General features: G+C 59.1%; 7 protein-coding genes across 7 annotated transcripts; 3 read left to right on the top strand and 4 right to left on the bottom strand.

The window, feature by feature from the left end:
* Positions 1–1,038: 1,038 nt before the first annotated feature.
* On the bottom strand, positions 1,039–2,834 carry CDEST_13322 (Putative GPI transamidase component PIG-T; the record flags this gene model as incomplete). The annotated part of the gene is made up of 2 exons (XM_062929478.1): positions 1,039–2,431; positions 2,485–2,834. 2 exons carry the CDS (start codon positions 2,832–2,834, stop codon positions 1,039–1,041), a joined length of 1,743 nt encoding a protein of 580 aa, XP_062785529.1.
* Positions 2,835–3,117: 283 nt separating this feature from the next.
* On the top strand, positions 3,118–4,653 carry CDEST_13321 (uncharacterized protein). Its single transcript, XM_062929477.1, has 3 exons — positions 3,118–3,614; positions 3,680–4,377; positions 4,428–4,653. The coding sequence occupies exons 1-2, from the start codon at positions 3,258–3,260 to the stop codon at positions 4,130–4,132; spliced, it is 810 nt and encodes a 269-aa protein (XP_062785528.1). The 5' UTR covers positions 3,118–3,257; the 3' UTR covers positions 4,133–4,377; positions 4,428–4,653.
* On the bottom strand, positions 4,649–6,433 carry CDEST_13320 (uncharacterized protein). Its single transcript, XM_062929476.1, has one exon. It carries the CDS (start codon positions 6,169–6,171, stop codon positions 4,825–4,827), a length of 1,347 nt encoding a protein of 448 aa, XP_062785527.1. The 5' UTR covers positions 6,172–6,433; the 3' UTR covers positions 4,649–4,824.
* A 1-nt stretch (position 6,434) lies between these two features.
* On the bottom strand, positions 6,435–7,280 carry CDEST_13319 (Putative nucleoside 2-deoxyribosyltransferase). Its single transcript, XM_062929475.1, has one exon. The coding sequence runs from the start codon at positions 7,075–7,077 to the stop codon at positions 6,577–6,579; it is 501 nt and encodes a 166-aa protein (XP_062785526.1). The 5' UTR covers positions 7,078–7,280; the 3' UTR covers positions 6,435–6,576.
* A 1,115-nt stretch (positions 7,281–8,395) lies between these two features.
* CDEST_13318 (Putative peptidase M20, WD40/YVTN repeat-like-containing domain superfamily) lies at positions 8,396–12,571 on the top strand. The gene is made up of 3 exons (XM_062929474.1): positions 8,396–8,902; positions 9,644–10,674; positions 10,725–12,571. Exons 1-3 carry the CDS (start codon positions 8,776–8,778, stop codon positions 12,363–12,365), a joined length of 2,799 nt encoding a protein of 932 aa, XP_062785525.1. The 5' UTR covers positions 8,396–8,775; the 3' UTR covers positions 12,366–12,571.
* Positions 12,572–12,802: 231 nt separating this feature from the next.
* On the top strand, positions 12,803–14,460 carry CDEST_13317 (Putative peptidase T2, asparaginase 2, nucleophile aminohydrolase). Its single transcript, XM_062929473.1, has 2 exons — positions 12,803–13,096; positions 13,179–14,460. The coding sequence occupies exons 1-2, from the start codon at positions 12,959–12,961 to the stop codon at positions 14,439–14,441; spliced, it is 1,401 nt and encodes a 466-aa protein (XP_062785524.1). The 5' UTR covers positions 12,803–12,958; the 3' UTR covers positions 14,442–14,460.
* A 1-nt stretch (position 14,461) lies between these two features.
* CDEST_13316 (uncharacterized protein) lies at positions 14,462–16,060 on the bottom strand. The gene is made up of 5 exons (XM_062929472.1): positions 15,813–16,060; positions 15,506–15,729; positions 15,388–15,441; positions 15,222–15,323; positions 14,462–15,148 (listed from the first exon to the last, which is right to left on the bottom strand). Exons 1-5 carry the CDS (start codon positions 15,853–15,855, stop codon positions 15,107–15,109), a joined length of 465 nt encoding a protein of 154 aa, XP_062785523.1. The 5' UTR covers positions 15,856–16,060; the 3' UTR covers positions 14,462–15,106.
* Between the last annotated feature and the right edge of the window lie 143 nt (positions 16,061–16,203).

Genomic DNA, 16,203 nt, shown 5'->3' with positions numbered 1-16,203 from the left:
ACCGGCCGCCGTCGTCCTCGGGCCTTCATATGAGAATGCGAGAACCACCCCGACAGGCCGTGTCTGCATCTTGACCCCGGCCCAGGTTCCTGTGGCTGAACATTTATGTGCGATGCCGGCCGCGAGGGAGCCTGCAGTTCTCGCCTCGTCCAACACCCATGGAGAGACAAACATAAAAGGCCCGCACGTCTGGCAAATGTGATCTCAGAGGAAGAGTCATTCTACGCGTCCAGCGAGCTTGGAGAGAGATCACTGCCTCTGGAGCTTGTATGTTGCGGGAGCCGGGTGGGCCAAGAAGGCTCATCATAATGCCGGGGCCCAGGAGCAAGCAGACGGCTCGCCGCCTTTTGTTTGCATTTTTTTTTTTTTTTTCCAGCTCGAGTAGATCCGAATTTCAGACACGGAAAACAGACCATCATGTCTTGGCCGAAGCCGACGACCCTGCTTTCACCGCATTCTATCTAAAGGCTATGGCCTGTACCTGTATGACGGCAAGAACCAGCGTTCCATAGCAATCTCGCAGAAGGGTGCACCCCGTGGCAGTCCGCATGCCCCGCCGATGTCCACAGCATCCGTGTAAGACATCGGCTGGAAGGCGTTATCAAATCATGTTGGGTCATGCTACCCGTCTTGAGCGACGGTGAAAGGCACGAGCGTGGCGAGGTTCTCTATATACCTGTGTCAGGAAACCGGCAGGCGACAGTGATCAAATAAATACCCTTGATCTGCAGACCGGCCCGAAAGTCGAGAGACTTGATGACCCTCAGAAATCATGGACGCATGCGAGATTGGGTTGCACGGGCTTTATCGAGTGTTCCATGCATCCGCGAGGCTCATACGTGTGATGCGCCTAGCCGCCTCTTGAGGTCTCGTCACAAGGGATGGCAACGGATAGAAACGTGAGGCTACGCGTAAGCTCATCCGTGCCTGTGGTCACATAGCAGGACATAGCTTGCCGAAACATATGGCAAAGTCACCCGATGCTTGTTGCAAGTAGCGAGAACACAAACTTTGCGCGGAAAACATAAACATAACTTTCTATTTTCTGGAGAGCAAACCCTTGAGCTTTCCCAAGAGTGCGCCAATCTTGGCCTTGAGCACCGGACTGGGGCCTTCGTCAGCGCCAACCAGCCTGCGAACTAGGATGTTGTACATCCCGCCAAAGGCGAGGGCTATCGCCGTTGAGGTGAAGATGATGACATTGTATGGCATGCTGAAGTCTGGCGTGGGAAGATTCAGCAGCAGGGTCGTGGTGCGCGTGCTCTGCGTACGCGGGCTCAGCGTGGTAATGACGGCCGCAGCAATGTCGAAGCCACGGTTGGCGTCGGGGGGGTATTCGGTGTAACGCAAGATTGACTTCTCAAAATCATAAGTAAGGAAAACGGTGGAGGCGGGAGGGATCCGCATGCGCAGCTCGAGCTGCGTGCCTCTGGCACGGTCGACGGCCGGGCGATAATATATGTCCTCGACGATGGACGGCTGCGAACCAGCGGATCCTTCAATGCGAGCGTTCAAAGTGTGGAGGTAGACCCTCATAAACCACGGCAGAGATTCCATATAGATGAACTCAACCTCGGTATCCTTGCTCGGGTTCGTAAGGATGGCCTGCATGCCGCCATGCTCTTGCCCGTGTCCAGTAAAACTGCGCTCGGCATAGATGAGAGGCGTTGGCGGCTCGACGAGTTCCTTGGTCGGATCCTGACCTTCCTTGTCCTCGAGAGGGAGGACGATCTCGAGTTCCGACTCTGGGCCAATCTTGAAGCATCGCGATACGCCGTTCGGGTTCAGGATCTCGGTAGCGCCGCCAGAGGTGAAGACGCCTCTCGAGTGAGGGACTTCGATGCACACTGGAGGCACATCGTCGTCTGTCAAGGGGCATGTTCCCTTGATCGACTTGCCAAACAGCTGGGACAGCGTCCATTCTTGACCGGTGGTGAGGCCAAGCGGATAACACGTGTCATCGGAGTGGTAGGGTTTCGTGGTGTCGCACTTAAGCTCGTGCGCTGGCGGCGGGCGAGGAATCGGGTTATCTCTCGGGCGTTTCGATCGATCAATGTCGAGAACCATGTCGATGGTCTGTTCGATCTGCAGAATGCACTCCTTGCCCTGGGGACACACGGGCTTGATGTCAATGGCCATGCTCTGGAACGAAGAGTCGAAGAGCTTGTGACCGTCCAGGAGACTCGAGATGCCGGCCTTTCCTTTGCAGGGAAGAAGCTTCAGGAAAGGAGTCAAGTTCTCTGTGCAGACCACCTCTTTCGGGAGAACGCCGTGCAGGAGCTGCATGTTGGGAATAGAGGCCTCGGGGTGGTCACCCTCGGGCTGAAATGACATGACGGGTCGGGTGGTGCGGGTTCCATCGACGAAGTTGAGCGATGCGCAGAAGAGACCCGAGAGTGCATTGGTGAGCGTCAACCACTTCTGATCGGCCCTGCGAACCGATTAGTATTCGACCATGTTCAAAACTAGAGGATCGTGCCATACTCCTCGTCCGTCTCGGCCTCGAGCCATGCCCACAGCTCCACGCCCGTCCCGCCCTCGCGCTGTCCATCCCACGGCCGACTCCCCCAGCTCTCGGAGTCCCATCGTCCCAAGCTGAATCTCAGGTGCAACTCTCGCGTGCCGGCATATTGCAATATCTGACCGAGCGACCGGGGAAAGTATCGAAAGTTCTGCGACTCGAAATCGGAAAGCGACGTGTTGGACCGGAAGTTAAAGCTCGCGAGCAACGCAGAAAGGGGCAGCGGCCGGAGGTTGAGCTGTTCGTGGTAATCCGCGGCCAGGCCGAGGGACGCCAGGAAGGAGGCAAGAACGATGACCAGGAAACGGCGCATCTTGACGAGGCTGAAAAGAAGAGAACGAAAGTGACGTCTGCTGCTTTCGCTCTCTCCCCTGCACAGCAACGCATGGATGGTCCCCCGGGAGTGCAAGTGGGAGAGCCGTGGTCGCGAGGGTCGCTTGGAGATGTCGAGGAAGGCGGTGGACAAAGGCAGAAACAGCCTTATGTAATCCACCCTGTGCAGCTCTCCACTTTCCGCCCCCCCCCCGTGGGTCCACTCCGACTCGGACCTGTGGCCCATCCCGCGTGCGCGCGACACGCTTTCTTCGCCCAAGTCTAAACTTTTGAGAGATTCTTCACATCCCAACGCCAAAACACCCAATTCTCCCCCACGAAACGCACCCACGATCGACGACATAGCACGGCCATTACTAATACCGACGCATCACGATCCCCGGTACATACTCCACGACACACAATGGCCGCGGAACAGAGAAAGCTGCTCGAGCAGCTCATGGGCGGCTCGGCCAGCAGCCGTGGCGCCTCGCTCTCCATGACGGACCCCAAAGTTTGCAGGTCGTTCATCGTCGGCACATGTCCCCACGACCTCTTCACAAACACCAAGCAGGACCTTGGTCCGTGCCCGAAGCAGCACTCGGAGGCACTCAAGGCCGAGTACGAGGGGCTGTCAGACAAGGAGAAGCAGAAGTACGGCTTCGAGTATGACTACATGCGCGACCTTCAGAAGTACATCGACGACTGCAACAGGAGGATAGACTCGGCGCAGCGCAGGCTTGAGAAGACACCCGACGAAATTCGTCAGACAAACGCTCTGGTACGTCGCTCAATGCTTTACCCTTCTCGTGACCCATTTCGTCACATTGGCTAACTATGCTCTAGCTGAAAAGCATATCGGAATTTGGCTCCACCATCCACAACGGTACCCTCGAGGTCGAGATCCTGGGCGAGATGGGCGAGGTGTCCCGCGCCATCGACGAGTTCTACCGCGTGCGACAGGCGCAGCAGACGAAGGTCGACCGCGAGAAGGAGCTCAAGGCCCTCTCGGACACCTCGGGCCCCTCGGGCCACCAGAAGCTCCAGGTCTGCGACGTGTGCGGCGCCTACCTCAGCAGGCTTGATAATGACCGCCGCCTGGCGGACCACTTTTACGGAAAGATGCACCTGGGCTACGCGCAGATGCGCAAGACGTTTGACGCGTTCCCCAAAGACATGCGCCACCGCCAGCGGGCGCCGGTTGAGGATGACGGCATGGGGCCCGGCGGGCCCAGGGGTCCCAGAAGCGGCGGCGGTTACCGCGGGAGGGGCGGCAGGGGATACCGTGGCGGATGGTAGGCTTGTGAGGAGGCCGCAACTAGAACGACATCGAAGACGACGCCTCTGCCGACAAACCGTCCACATCAAGGGCCGGAAGTGAGGAATCGTCGCGACGTTTTCCTGCGTATCCCTACTTATCTCGAGCTAGGGTGAAATCTAAATACCCACGACTGGCACAATCACCTCAGCGGACGACGACCAAGCCCCCGATCCGCCACCTCAAGGGCATGGTCTCCAGCATCTACTCGAACAGAATGCAAAACGTGGGTGACGAACCACCGGAGTTCCGTTTGCTTCATACTAAGTCTTTTAGGACTCGATCACGCCATCCGAGGGCGACCCGGCGCTGGTCAAATGGTCAAATGAGTCCAACACACGGGCATGGTGGGAGACGAAGATCACCGGGTACTTGTTTGCAGTGGTGTATTTGGCCTCAGTCGATGGGCGGCGAGGCCCGGACAACTTCCATATATTTACGTCGACGACGGGGGAGCGCCCTTTTACATTTTCGACGCCCAGGTGCGCCTATTCGAAAGGGGGGGGGGGGGGGGGGGGGGGGGGGGACCATGCTCGGAAGCGAATTATAATAAACCCCCCTATAAAAAAAGTCCTACTCATTTTCTCGTCCGTCGCGGCATCCAAAAAAAAATGCATCGTCGCTTGTTTTGTGATCCAAACCCATCTCCGCGCCTCGTGAAAACAAAACCGCTTCATTTCGCAGCGCCAGCAGCAGCAGCGCTCTTGAGCTTGGCGTCGAACGCCTCCATCTCGTCATCCCACCTGCCGAGGGGCGACAGCACAGGCGGCGACACATCGCCGCTCGTCGTCTTGCCGGGGAGGGCGGGGAACTCGTCGGTGCTGATAAGGGGTGCCGGTGCGGCGGGCTTCGCGGCGGCGGCGGTGATGGGCTTGGTCTCCTGCGCGCCGTTGGACGCAGCGGGGTGGTCGCGTTCGTACTCGCCGCCCCGGCCGCCCCGGCCACCACGTCCCTGACCGCGACCCCGACCACGTCCGCGGCCACCTCTGCGGTCTTCGCCGGCGCCGCCGTACCGATCTCCGCCGGCATCGTCCTCGCGAGCGAACCTGCTCCCAGAAAGCCCCGCGCCGGATCTGGTGCCGCGAACGCCGCCGTTGGCGCCGCGGAAGCCCCGCTTCTCCTCCTCCTGGGCGAGCGCGTCTTTGCCTTCGTCCCAGCCGCCTTCCTTCATGCTCATGGCCTTGAGCTTCCGCTCCCTATTTTTGGCGCGCTCGTCGTCCATGCGCTTGCGCTCCTCCTCGCTCCGCCGCCTCCTCTCCTCGTCGAGCTTTCTGCGCTGTCGCGCCGCCTCCATGCCGCGCGCGTAAGCCTCGGCGTGGCTGCGCTCGTCCTGCTCGGCCTGCTCGAACTTGCGTGTCTTCTCGGCGTTGAGGATGCGCATCTGCTCCATCTTGGCGGCCAGCTCCGACTCGGTGAGCTTGGTTCGCGGGTTCGCGCCGGACCCCAGGCGCGCGGCGGCGTTGAGGGCCGTGTTTGCGCCGGGGGTCGCGCTGGCGGTGGTAGTGCCGGCGGCTGGGCCTGTGGGAGCGTTCTGCGGCGGGTTCGGTGCGGGCGATGCGCTCTTGACTGTCGCAGTGGGCGAAGCGCTTGCTACGGTAGCGGGCGCGGCTGGTGTCGTGGGTGCTGTAGCGGTTTGCGCGGCGGGACCAGTGGGCGCTTGAGGAGTCGGCGTCTTTGTGATCGGGGGTGTTGACGCGGGTGCTGGGTGGCGGGGTGAACGCGGGGCAGCGGCGGGCTTGTCAGCGAACCTCGAGTTGGCCAGCCCGCCCCTGGGTGCAGTAGGCGGTCGTTTCGCGGCGGGTTGCTGTTTGGGAGGGGGTTGCTCGACAGTCTTTGGAGCGACTGGTTCAGGTTTGGGAGCCTCGGCGGGGGGTGTGGCGACGGCGGCGGGAGGGGCAGCAGGAGGAGGAGCTGCGATGGCGACGGTCTCGACGGTCTCGACAACCTGGGGATCGCTCACAGGCTCAAAGTCGTCGAAGAAGAGATCGTCATCTGTGCGGCCTCCGAATTGGTCGTCCATCTTGATTAGGAATATGTTGAACAGATATCGTGACAAAGAGTTGAATGATTCTTCCGGAAGTCCACTGCGGAAAGGCTATGTATGGGATATGTAGCAAACGCACGAGAAGTTGGTTGGCGAAGTTCGAAGTGCTTGGTTATTTGGATCGCTGCGAACCATGTCTGATTGGGTAAGTGGGGGGGCAAAGCCCAGCGCGGATTGAATGCTAGAGGGAAGGACGGATGGAGAGAAGGAACGAGGGGTCATACGGATTTTCTCTCGGCCCGAGATTCACCGAATCGGGCCCATGCCCAATCACACAGTGTGAATCCATTCTCCCATGGTGTCACTTTCCAATCCGTTAAATGAGTGACATTTCCTCTCTCTCTGAATCTTGTTCCATCCATCATCTAACCTGTCCGAATCTCATCGAGTCTTGGAATTGATGCTAGCCCCCTGCAGCTCGCTGACCAGCCTCTCTCGCAATGCATCGTAGCTGTCAACCAGCGGAATGCCATACCTCGCACATACGACCTGGACGTTCCCTCGTTTCTTGTATCCCTCGGAGCACGCAACGATGGCCTTGCCAGACCGAGCACATAGACCCAGCTCGAGCAGGCTGATGTGCGCCTCGGTGTCTGGCTCGAAGTAAACGACGATGATGTCGGCCCACTCTTGCATCTCGAGCTCCCACTCGACCTGACCTTTGAACCTCGCATCCGAGATGTCTTCCCTCCAGGTGCTGTCCCAGTCTGGGCGGAAAGGATTGAAGACGGTCACGGGGAGATGGGAGATGGAGTCGGCGAGATGTTTGCGCCAGTCTCCTTTGCTCGTTGTGCCGGCGAAAAAGACGGACCTGCCAGTCATCGCGGGTGGCCGCTCTAGAGGACAAACGACCTTGCCGGGGTTCGGTGGCGGGCCCTCCATGCCGCTTGATTGCTGGTGCACTGTGCCTGATATTGATGCGTCAATGTGTTGATGAGCCCGGTCTGGTTATGCGGATGTTCAAATGCACGCCGCCCTGTGTATCGTGATGAGAGACTGCGACGGCTTCCTGGATGCGGTCAGGTATCTGGTATTGTCTGGACATTGAGTCGTCCGGGTGAGATTGGCCACCGGATCCTACAACTGATACAGGCAGCCTTGCAACGGAAGATGGTTACATTCGGGCTCTTCCATTGGCCATTCCCTGGTGGATTCGCAAGCTTATGGTCCACACAGCTCCAGGGCCCGATGCACCCTTATCCGGCCAAGTCCAACGCCGCTTTGGCGACCCCACACGGCCGCCGGGGTCGAGAAGTTGTTGGATTAATGTTACTGACGTGCCCGGTGTTCCCTTTCCAAGCAGAAGCAAGGCCGGTTCATCGCGTTAAGACAATTGCCTCCTTCATGCTGTGAGATATTTGGCCAACGACGAAATCCCAGGGAGTAAAGGCGGAATCCGAGTCATACCTAATTTCAGCCAGAGGGACGACCCACCGATTCTCCGGCAATTTCTCCAGATGTCCATCTCCATGCTCTGGACTCCATGCTCTGGACTCCAGGATCAACCTGAGGATGAGGATGAGGATGATGGACGGCTTACGGCGGACTTCTGCCGAATGGTCTGCGGGCAAACGAGCGACAAGTATGAAGAACAGAAGAGACGCACGGAGTGTCACTAACACCTATGGTGACATGACGACATAAACAGGAGGCCGCTGATAACACCCATGCTATCAAACGCGCCGTTCACCGGTGCTCCGTTTTCGTCAGAGGTCAGTGGGCAGTGGTCAGCGGTCACTCCTCACTCTGTGAACACGCGAGGCCGCCCCCTAGTAGGGCAGCTGACAGGGTCTTCGGAGGATCACCATACGCACCCTAGATTGGGAGGATTTATGCCACCTTACTGCAAAGAAGCTCCCAGCTCAGCACACCATCTTGCGGTGAGCTATGCGGGTGTTGAGGCCCTCCCCAATCCTCGCATCTCACACCCAATTGCCCTCCTCCAGGGAGATTCGGCGAGCTTTCCGAGGGCTGTCTCAGCCAGGTGGCTCCCCTCAGCCAGATCAGGCCGGCCCCTCTCCATCGGGTGGATGGGAGAGACAGAGCGAGGGATTCGGTAGAGATTCAGGTGGGAGCTTGGCGGCCCGGAGAGACACATTGCGAAGCGAACGGGCAGATGTATGTATCTGTAATACGAGAGCAGATGTGCAATCACGCAACCCGATCTCGGGCCCCCTTTTGGCATTTTTACGGACGTCGTCCCCCTTGGGCTGGGGCTCGTGTGTCCCGCCGGGGCAGCCATTCTTCCTTTTCTTCAAGCAATCTCGTTTCTCAAATACCGCTTCATACCAACAACCAAGACGATTGTCGTAAACCTCGAATGATACCATCCTTCCGAGTGTTGCGTCATAAAGCGGTGAGGGACCCAGGAAAGTTCCAAGCCATCGAGACCGCCGTCCCGTACAAATAGACAAAAAGCTCTCTGTCCACCCGCCGTTGGCCCGCTCTCGTTGGGCTGGCTTTTACCCCGACATTGAAGCGGATTCAACTTGCCAGCCGCTCCGGACCCCCTTTTTGCTCGGAAGAATAGCTGCGAACATCGATATCGTCGTCGTGTGCCGTGTCGTCTTTCGAGAAGCGATGGCGGTGGTGTACAAGTCGGGAGATCACGCCCCGGGCGAGGACGACTGCGAGGGATGCCGCAAAATCCAAGAGGAGCTGACTGGGTTATCGGTCGGATCCGAGTCCTCTGAGGAATATGAAGATGGTGAGCCCTCTTCTTTTTTTCTTCTTTCATATGCATAAGCCGTTCATCTATCTACCTTACCCTTCGACCAAGAGTTTTCCCCCTTTTCCCTCTTCACTCCCTCAGGGGACAAGGTTGTAACCAGTGTGACAAGTGTTACAGGTGTTCAAAACAGGATGAAGAGGAAGAGAGGGACAGAAAACAAGCCAGTGGGAGAGGGAGAAGCAGGTAAAGCGTGACAGCCAACTGCCCCTGAAAATACAGCAGTGGACCTGGGAGACGCGGGAGCTAGAGCCCTTAGAACTGCAGAGGAGATCCACCCCCCAAAACCCAAAAGTTTGGCAGTTCCGGGGGATCCACGCCAGGGAATGTCCACTGTCGGGTGCTGTCTTTCCCTCTTAGCGCATTTCGTCATTCGCCATTTTTCTGTTGCGATACCGCACCCGTCGGTCTTGTCTTGTCTTGCCTTGCACATTGACTCTCTCGCCTCTATCTTTCTCTCCTCCTCCTCTCCTGGAAATGCGTCACGGTCAGCCACTCCTCCACCTCCCTCTCCTCCCCTCTCCTCCTCCCTCCCCTCCCCTTTTCACTGTCTCAGCCGATCCGGAACCATCTCTCTACCTTGAGCGGCCCATTCCTCTGCTCTCGTCCGGCTCAGCCGCTGCCCGTTGCCCGTTGCCCGTTGACCGTTGCCCGTTGCCCGTTGCATTCTCCCGCCCCGAGAGAGCCACGAGACTGACGAGCCCGCCTCCCGCGCGACAGAAGACACAATGCCCTCGGTCATCGCGCCCTCGGACCTCTCAACGACCCTGAGCGACACGGAGGACTGCCCCCAGGTCGCCCCCGAACTCCTGCACAACCTCAAGCATGACAGTTCCGTGCTCGCCCTCGCCGTCAGCGCCGAGAACGAACGCATATATGCCGGCACCCAAGATGGCGAGATTGTTGTGTGGTCGCTGGCCACCTTCCACCAGGAGCGTATCGTCCAGGCCCACAAACGCAGCGTCCTAAGCCTGTACCTGACCCCCGACGGCTCCATGCTGTTCTCGAGCGCCGGCGACCCCATCATCAACGTCTGGTGCCCCAAGACCATGAAGCGCCTGTATGAGATCTACAGCACCTACGACGTCGGCGACATCTTCTCCGTCGCCTACAGCGCCCAGCACGACACCGTCTACGTCGGCGCCCAGAACACCTCGATCCAATGGGTCAGCCTGACGGATCCCAACAACCGCGTGACTCACGACTCGTCCCAGCATCCTGACCGCCGGAACCACCGTTTCTTTGACTCGCGAGCCGTCGGTGGCACCTCGACCCCGCGCCGCAACGACGAAAGATGGACCCTGATTCCGCGCTCCGAGAAGGTTATCGAGATACACCCGGGCGCTCTGCAGATGTTCGCTCACTACGGCTACGTCTACTCGATGCTCATGGCCAAGGGCCCGACTGTTCTGGTGGAACCCGATGAGGAGGTGCTTATTTCGGGCGGAGGCGACGGCACCATCAAGCTTTGGAAGCTGGGCGCCGAAGGAGACGACCAGGCGGCCGAAAATGACCGTGAGCCGGGCTTGCAGGAGCTCATGTCGCTTGGCGCCGATGACGCCGAATCCGTCATGTCTCTTGCCATTGACGGCTCGTTTCTGTACGCCGGCAAGCTTCAGGGGGTTATCGAGCTGTGGGACCTCGACACGGAATCCAAGCTGAGGGTGATCAAGGGGCACAGGGGAGACGTCATGACTCTGCAAATGGGCTGGGGCTACCTTCTCAGTGCTTCGCGGTCTGGTTCTGCGAGCGTATGTTGCCCTCAAGTTCGTTCTCGCTGTTCCTTACTGACGACATTCAGAAACACACGACCGCTCACTATGGAAAATACCAAGACAAACGAGTTGCCAACATCAGCCAAAAGTACCAGTGTGTCGCACGCTGGAAGGCACATGAGGGCAAGGTCCTGTCGTCAGCAGTGACGACCTACAACAACAGACAGTACTACATCACGGGCGCCAATGATGACGATGTCGCTATCTGGCACATTGACTGCTCGTCTCTCGAGGAGCAGAAGGAAGTGGACGAGGCCAACGACGTGATGATCAAGACCCTCGGAGAGTTTGTGTCATACCGGACTGTGTCGTCGCGTCCCGAGTTCGCCGAGGACTGTCGGCGAGGGGCGACATTTCTCGGGTCGTTGTTCAAGAGGCTCGGAGGCCATGTCGAGATGCTGAGCACGGAGAGCAGCCCGCACAACCCAGTCGTCCTGGCCAAATTCGACGGTACGCTCGAGCCGGCCGAGAAGAGGAAGAAGATTCTCTTCTATGGCCATTACGATGTCGTTCCAGCCGACACCAAAAAGGGCAAGTGGGAGACGGATCCCTTCCAAATGAAGGGCATCAACGGGTATCTGTACGGCAGAGGTGTCAGTGATAACAAGGGGCCGATCATGGCCGCGCTGTATGCAGTGACGGACCTGCTGCAGGCGAAGAAACTTGCCAACGACATCATCTTCCTGATCGAGGGCGAGGAGGAATCGGCGTCTCGCGGTTTCAGAGAGATTGTCCGCAAGAATAAGGACCTGATTGGCGATGTCGACTACATCCTCCTGGCCAACAGTTACTGGCTCGACGATGAGGTTCCATGTCTCACTTACGGACTGCGCGGCGTTCTGCATGCCACCGTCTGCGTTGACTCTCACCTGCCGGACCAGCATTCCGGCGTGGACGGCTCCTACATGAACGACGAGCCTCTATCCGATCTCACCTCGACGCTGTCGAAGCTGAAGGGCCCAGGTAACAAGGTGCTCATCCCCGGATTTTATGACGACATCTTCCCGGTCACAGCCGAGGAGGAGACACGCTACGACGACATCGCGTCAACGCTGATGCGGCAGAACCCAGAAAAGGGACCCGCCGACAAGCTCAAGGGCGCGTTGATGGCCCGCTGGAGAGAGCCTAACCTGACGATTCATCGATACAAGGTGTCCGGGCCCGACGGCAGCCTGGTGAGCAGCCACGCGAGCGCCAACATCAGCCTGCGCCTCGTGCCAGGCCAGGAGGTCAATGACGTGATTGCGTCGCTGAACTCGTACCTCGAGAGCGAGTTCGCGACGCTCGAGTCCAAGAACTCGCTGACCATCAAAGTCGATAATAAGGCGGAGCCCTGGCTCGGTGACCCAACCAACGCCATCTTCCAGACACTCGAGGAGGCCATCATACAGGCCTGGTCTTCCGTCTTCGAGGGCGGAGCGGCCGAGGACGGCGCCGAGAGGACGGCAGCAGAGACGAAGGAGAAGAAGCCGAAGAAGCCGTTGTACATTCGCGAGGGCGGCTCGATCCCTGCGATCCGGTTCCTCGAGAAAGAGTTTAGCGCACCTGCTGCTCACCTCCCCTGCGGACAGGCGAGCGACTCTGCCCACCTGGACAACGAACGTCTCAGAGTGCTGAACTTGGTGAAGAGTAGGGAGATTATCGGGTCTCTATTCGCCCGCCTGTAGCTTGCAGAGAGAGAGAGAGAGAGAGAGAGAGAGAGAGAGAGAGAGAGAGAAACGATAGGGATGGATGCATTTGTTGGTGTTTCTTCATCGGCTGGTGATAACGGCGTTCCGGAGAGGGGAGCATAAAACAAAGCACGGCTCATTTGAGGATCTGCTTCAAAAAAGTAGAGATGGATACCCAAAAAATCAAAAGTATTTACTAGACTGAACAAAACGCCGCCTGCTTCCTCGAGTGTGAGATGTGCCGAGACTGGTGAGATTTATGATTTGTGCACTGCGCCGCGCCGACTGACTCGCCCGGCATGTCACCTCACCACCCCTCCGTTGACGTGATCCGAACATCGGCGCGCTGAAGCCGAAAAGCCACGCCGTGTCGAGCTTCCCGATTTGGTCCTCGGCGGGGTGCTTTTTTATCTTATCGCGAACAACAACACCTCGTCCACTATCAGTCTCCGTAGTCCTAAACTCACTCACACCTGTTCGCATCACTCTCTTTTTACCAATTTACACCTTCAGCATCGAGTTGGCTCCTGTATTATTGGCAGTTCGCTTCATTTGAATATACATTGAATCCTGTCCCACAAAAACACACAATGGAGTATAAGCACCAGTCCCCGGCCGCCGTCAAGGTGAAGCCTCGACTCATCATCCACGGCGGCGCCGGCAACATCAAGCCGTCCAACCTCGCGCCGCCAGAGTACGAGGCCTACCGACGTGCCCTTCTGACAATTGTGAGACCCTCACTCAACCCCCTTCTCCCTGTCCTGGCTCGTCCCTTAGCTCCGGTCCTAACACAATACCCCTTGGCCTCAGATCAGCAAGACGAGCGCCTACCAGACGACCCCGCTCCCGTCGTCGTCTACCGGCAAGCTCCCCTCGGCCCTGGACGCCGCGGCGCACGCCGTGTCGCTGCTGGAGGACAACCCGCTCTTCAACAGCGGCCACGGCGCCGTCTTCACACGCGACGGCATCAACGAGCTCGAGGCCTCCGTCATGGTCTCGCGCGGGCTCAAGAAGCGCGGCGTCGGCGTCACGGGCCTGCGCCGCGTCCGCAACCCAATCCTGCTGGCCAAGGCCATCCTCGAGCACGGCGAGGAGGACCTTGGCGGCGACCCGGAGAGCAGCCGGCCCTCGTTCTCGTCGTCGTCGTTATCGCCGGTGCCCGCTCAGGGGCTCGACGTGCCGAGCGCGCAGGGCCACACGCTGCTCCACGGCGAGACGGCCGAGACGCTGGCGCGGCGGTACGGGCTCGAGATCGTCGACCCGGCGTACTTCTTCACGCAGCGGCGGTGGGACGAGCACGTGCGCGCGCTCGAGAGGGAGAGGACCGGCGAGGCGGCGACCTGCACGTGGAGCGCCGAGGAGTTCCTGCCGCAGGGCACCGTGGGCGCCGTGGCGCTGGACGAGGACGGGGTCGTGTGCGCGGCGACGAGCACGGGCGGGCTGACGAACAAGCTGACGGGGCGGATCGGGGACACCCCGGTCGTCGGAGCCGGGTTCTGGGCCGAGGAGTGGGTCGAAGAGGGGGATCCGACGGCGGCGGCGAGGGGGCCGTTTGGCGTTGCGGGCGCGGCGGTGACGATCTCGGAGAGTCTGAGAGGCCTGATGGCGGACTGCCTCCCCTCGTTGGCGATGTACAGCCCGTTGCCGACGGGGTTTGGACAAGGAGGCACGGTGACGACGCGCGCGATTGCGGCCTCGGGGACGGGCAACGGGGACTCGTTCATGCGCGTGGCGGCGGGGCGGACCGTCGGCGCCGTGGCGCGGTGGAAGCCGCTCTCGGGCGCCGACGCCGTGTCCTTCGTGGCCGGGCCGGGCGGCGAGCTGCAGCGCAGCGCGGGGAACCGGTGGCGCGTCACGGGGGAGGGGGAGGGCGGCATCATCGGCATCGAGGTCGTGGTGTCGCGGGACCCCGAGAGCGGCGGCGTCGTGGGCGCACGGTCGGCGATCCTGCAGGACTTCAACTGCAACGGCATGTACCGGGCGTGGATCGACGACGACGGCAAGGCGTACGCCAAGATCTACCGCGGGGACGTGGAGGGCGTCGACGTCGGGGAGCTTTGCGAGAAGTGGTAAGAATGAGCCTTTGGTTTTCGAGGTCCTAGATATTTGGCGATTGGGGGAGCAGCAAATTATTCAAACGTGTATGGGGCCGACTCAGGGAGGATAGAAGGCATGTTTGATGGTACAATATTCGAACAATATCTCTATCCACACAGATTCAGTACGCCCATCATCAATAAAAAGGGGGGATTCTGCCGTCCTGCTTCTCGGATCCAAATCCTGGTCATATCAAGCTGCGATTCCTTGCCACCTTGAATCTGCCCAGTCATGTGAAGTTCCCCTTTCTTCGTCCCCCAATGTCTAAAGTCCACACCCCCTCTCCTCTTCGCGGAGGGAATCGGTGGGGGAAAAGTCCTGCCTCAGTGATCCTAGTCTCTCCTCTCCCCTCCGATGACTGGAAAGCTTTTTTATAGTACATGGAACGCCGCTTCCCGTCCTTTTTCCTATATGCAGATTAAAAAAGAACGGCGCCGTTCGTTTTCGGTGATGGTGGTGGTGAAAAAAAAAAACAAGAGTAGATCGGGGCCTCGCAGGAAGGGGAGGCATCGAGCTGGAAGAGTAGAGGGGGGTTTTTTGTTTGATGTGCTGTGGTTGTTGGTTGTGTTTGTTTCGTCGGCGGCCGCTGGATGCCGCTTTTCGGTAAATAGAATAGCAAGAGGAGGGCGATCGGGTCGGTTTTAAGCCAGCGCTCTCTCGTCCGACGGCGGCGGCTGAGGCATCTGGTACGATAGAGTTAGCACATTTTGACTCCTCCATCCGGGAGTGGGAAGGGGGGGAGGCGTTGCAACTCACCTCGAGCTTCGTGCTTCCCGCAAACATCTTTTGGAAACCGATACCGACTCCTTCAATGACGGCGAGCAGGACTGCGCAGCCGATGGCACCGTTGCGGGCGGCCTGGTTTTCCCGGCGTTAGCTTGGCTGTGCGCGCAACGGGGGTGATAATCGTAAGTGTACGAACCTTGTATCCACCACGGATAGCCAGAGCTCCTCCGGTGAAGAAACCGGCTGTAATCTGCACGCTGGTTGTCAGAAAAATACTTGTCGCAGCTGCATCAGCTGTGAGTTGGGGTGCGTACGCTGTTCCAGGGATCCTCCTTCTGGCGGACGCCCTTGACGGCGCAGTCAAACGTCGAGAAGAGGCCACCCCAGACGCCGAAGTTGCCGCCGAGGACGGGGGCGCGCATCTTGATGGCCGAGATGGCGCCGATGCGGCGCTCGCCGTAGGGGCTGTTCCTGTAGCCCTTGATTCCATGCCAGATCGTTCCTCCTATCGCGCCCATGGCGAAGGCACCGCCAAAGTCTGTCATCGCATCGCGTTAGTTTCTGTCTCGGTCCGCGACGGCGTCCGCGTTCAGGAGAGAGAGTGTGTGTGTGGTCACCGACCGTTGAGGATGACCCAGGGGCAGGGGTCGCGCGTGTGATCCATGGCGAATGTGTTTGGGGGGAGGGAAAGATGCGATTGATAAGGGATCCGACGATGGAGGTTCTCGTGACGGCTCGAAACGGCGGGCGAGCTGTTGGTGGGTGGCGTGCGATGGCGGCGGTCGTGGGGTTTCGGTGATGAAGGAGGGATCTCGACACGCGGTTCGGATTACAGCTTTGCTTGCGGCCGTGGCGGACGTGCATGCGATGGATGGAGTGACGAACAAGTCGAAATTTTTCGGCCGGCGGCTTTTCGGTAATTCCGCTGCTGCTTTTTTTTCTTCTCTTTTCTTTCGTCAGACTCTCTTATCTTATCGGTCAGCTTCGGTGGCTCCGCTCCGGATCGGATAGC

Source organism: Colletotrichum destructivum, chromosome 9 (assembly GCF_034447905.1).
Source record: "Colletotrichum destructivum chromosome 9, complete sequence".
Lineage (NCBI taxonomy): Eukaryota > Fungi > Ascomycota > Sordariomycetes > Glomerellales > Glomerellaceae > Colletotrichum > Colletotrichum destructivum.
This window is presented reverse-complemented; position numbering and strand designations above follow the sequence as displayed.

Bases quoted from the DNA above. Each gene is read 5' to 3' on its own strand.
- CDEST_13318 (XM_062929474.1), top strand. From the start codon at position 8,776: ATGGCGGTGGTGTACAAGTCGGGAGATCACGCCCCGGGCGAGGACGAC. The intron at 8,903-9,643 runs GTGAGCCCTCTT...CCCGCGCGACAG, and splicing joins CTCTGAGGAATATGAAGATG to AAGACACAATGCCCTCGGTC. The intron at 10,675-10,724 runs GTATGTTGCCCT...GACGACATTCAG, and splicing joins CGCGGTCTGGTTCTGCGAGC to AAACACACGACCGCTCACTA.
- CDEST_13319 (XM_062929475.1), bottom strand. From the start codon at position 7,077: ATGGAGGGCCCGCCACCGAACCCCGGCAAGGTCGTTTGTCCTCTAGAG.
- CDEST_13316 (XM_062929472.1), bottom strand. From the start codon at position 15,855: ATGGATCACACGCGCGACCCCTGCCCCTGGGTCATCCTCAACG. The intron at 15,730-15,812 runs GTCGGTGACCAC...ATGCGATGACAG, and splicing joins CCCCTGGGTCATCCTCAACG to ACTTTGGCGGTGCCTTCGCC. The intron at 15,149-15,221 runs GTGAGTTGCAAC...CTATCGTACCAG, and splicing joins CGGGAAGCACGAAGCTCGAG to ATGCCTCAGCCGCCGCCGTC.
- CDEST_13317 (XM_062929473.1), top strand. From the start codon at position 12,959: ATGGAGTATAAGCACCAGTCCCCGGCCGCCGTCAAGGTGAAGCCTCGA. The intron at 13,097-13,178 runs GTGAGACCCTCA...CCTTGGCCTCAG, and splicing joins GACGTGCCCTTCTGACAATT to ATCAGCAAGACGAGCGCCTA.
- CDEST_13321 (XM_062929477.1), top strand. From the start codon at position 3,258: ATGGCCGCGGAACAGAGAAAGCTGCTCGAGCAGCTCATGGGCGGCTCG. The intron at 3,615-3,679 runs GTACGTCGCTCA...ACTATGCTCTAG, and splicing joins TTCGTCAGACAAACGCTCTG to CTGAAAAGCATATCGGAATT.
- CDEST_13320 (XM_062929476.1), bottom strand. From the start codon at position 6,171: ATGGACGACCAATTCGGAGGCCGCACAGATGACGATCTCTTCTTCGAC.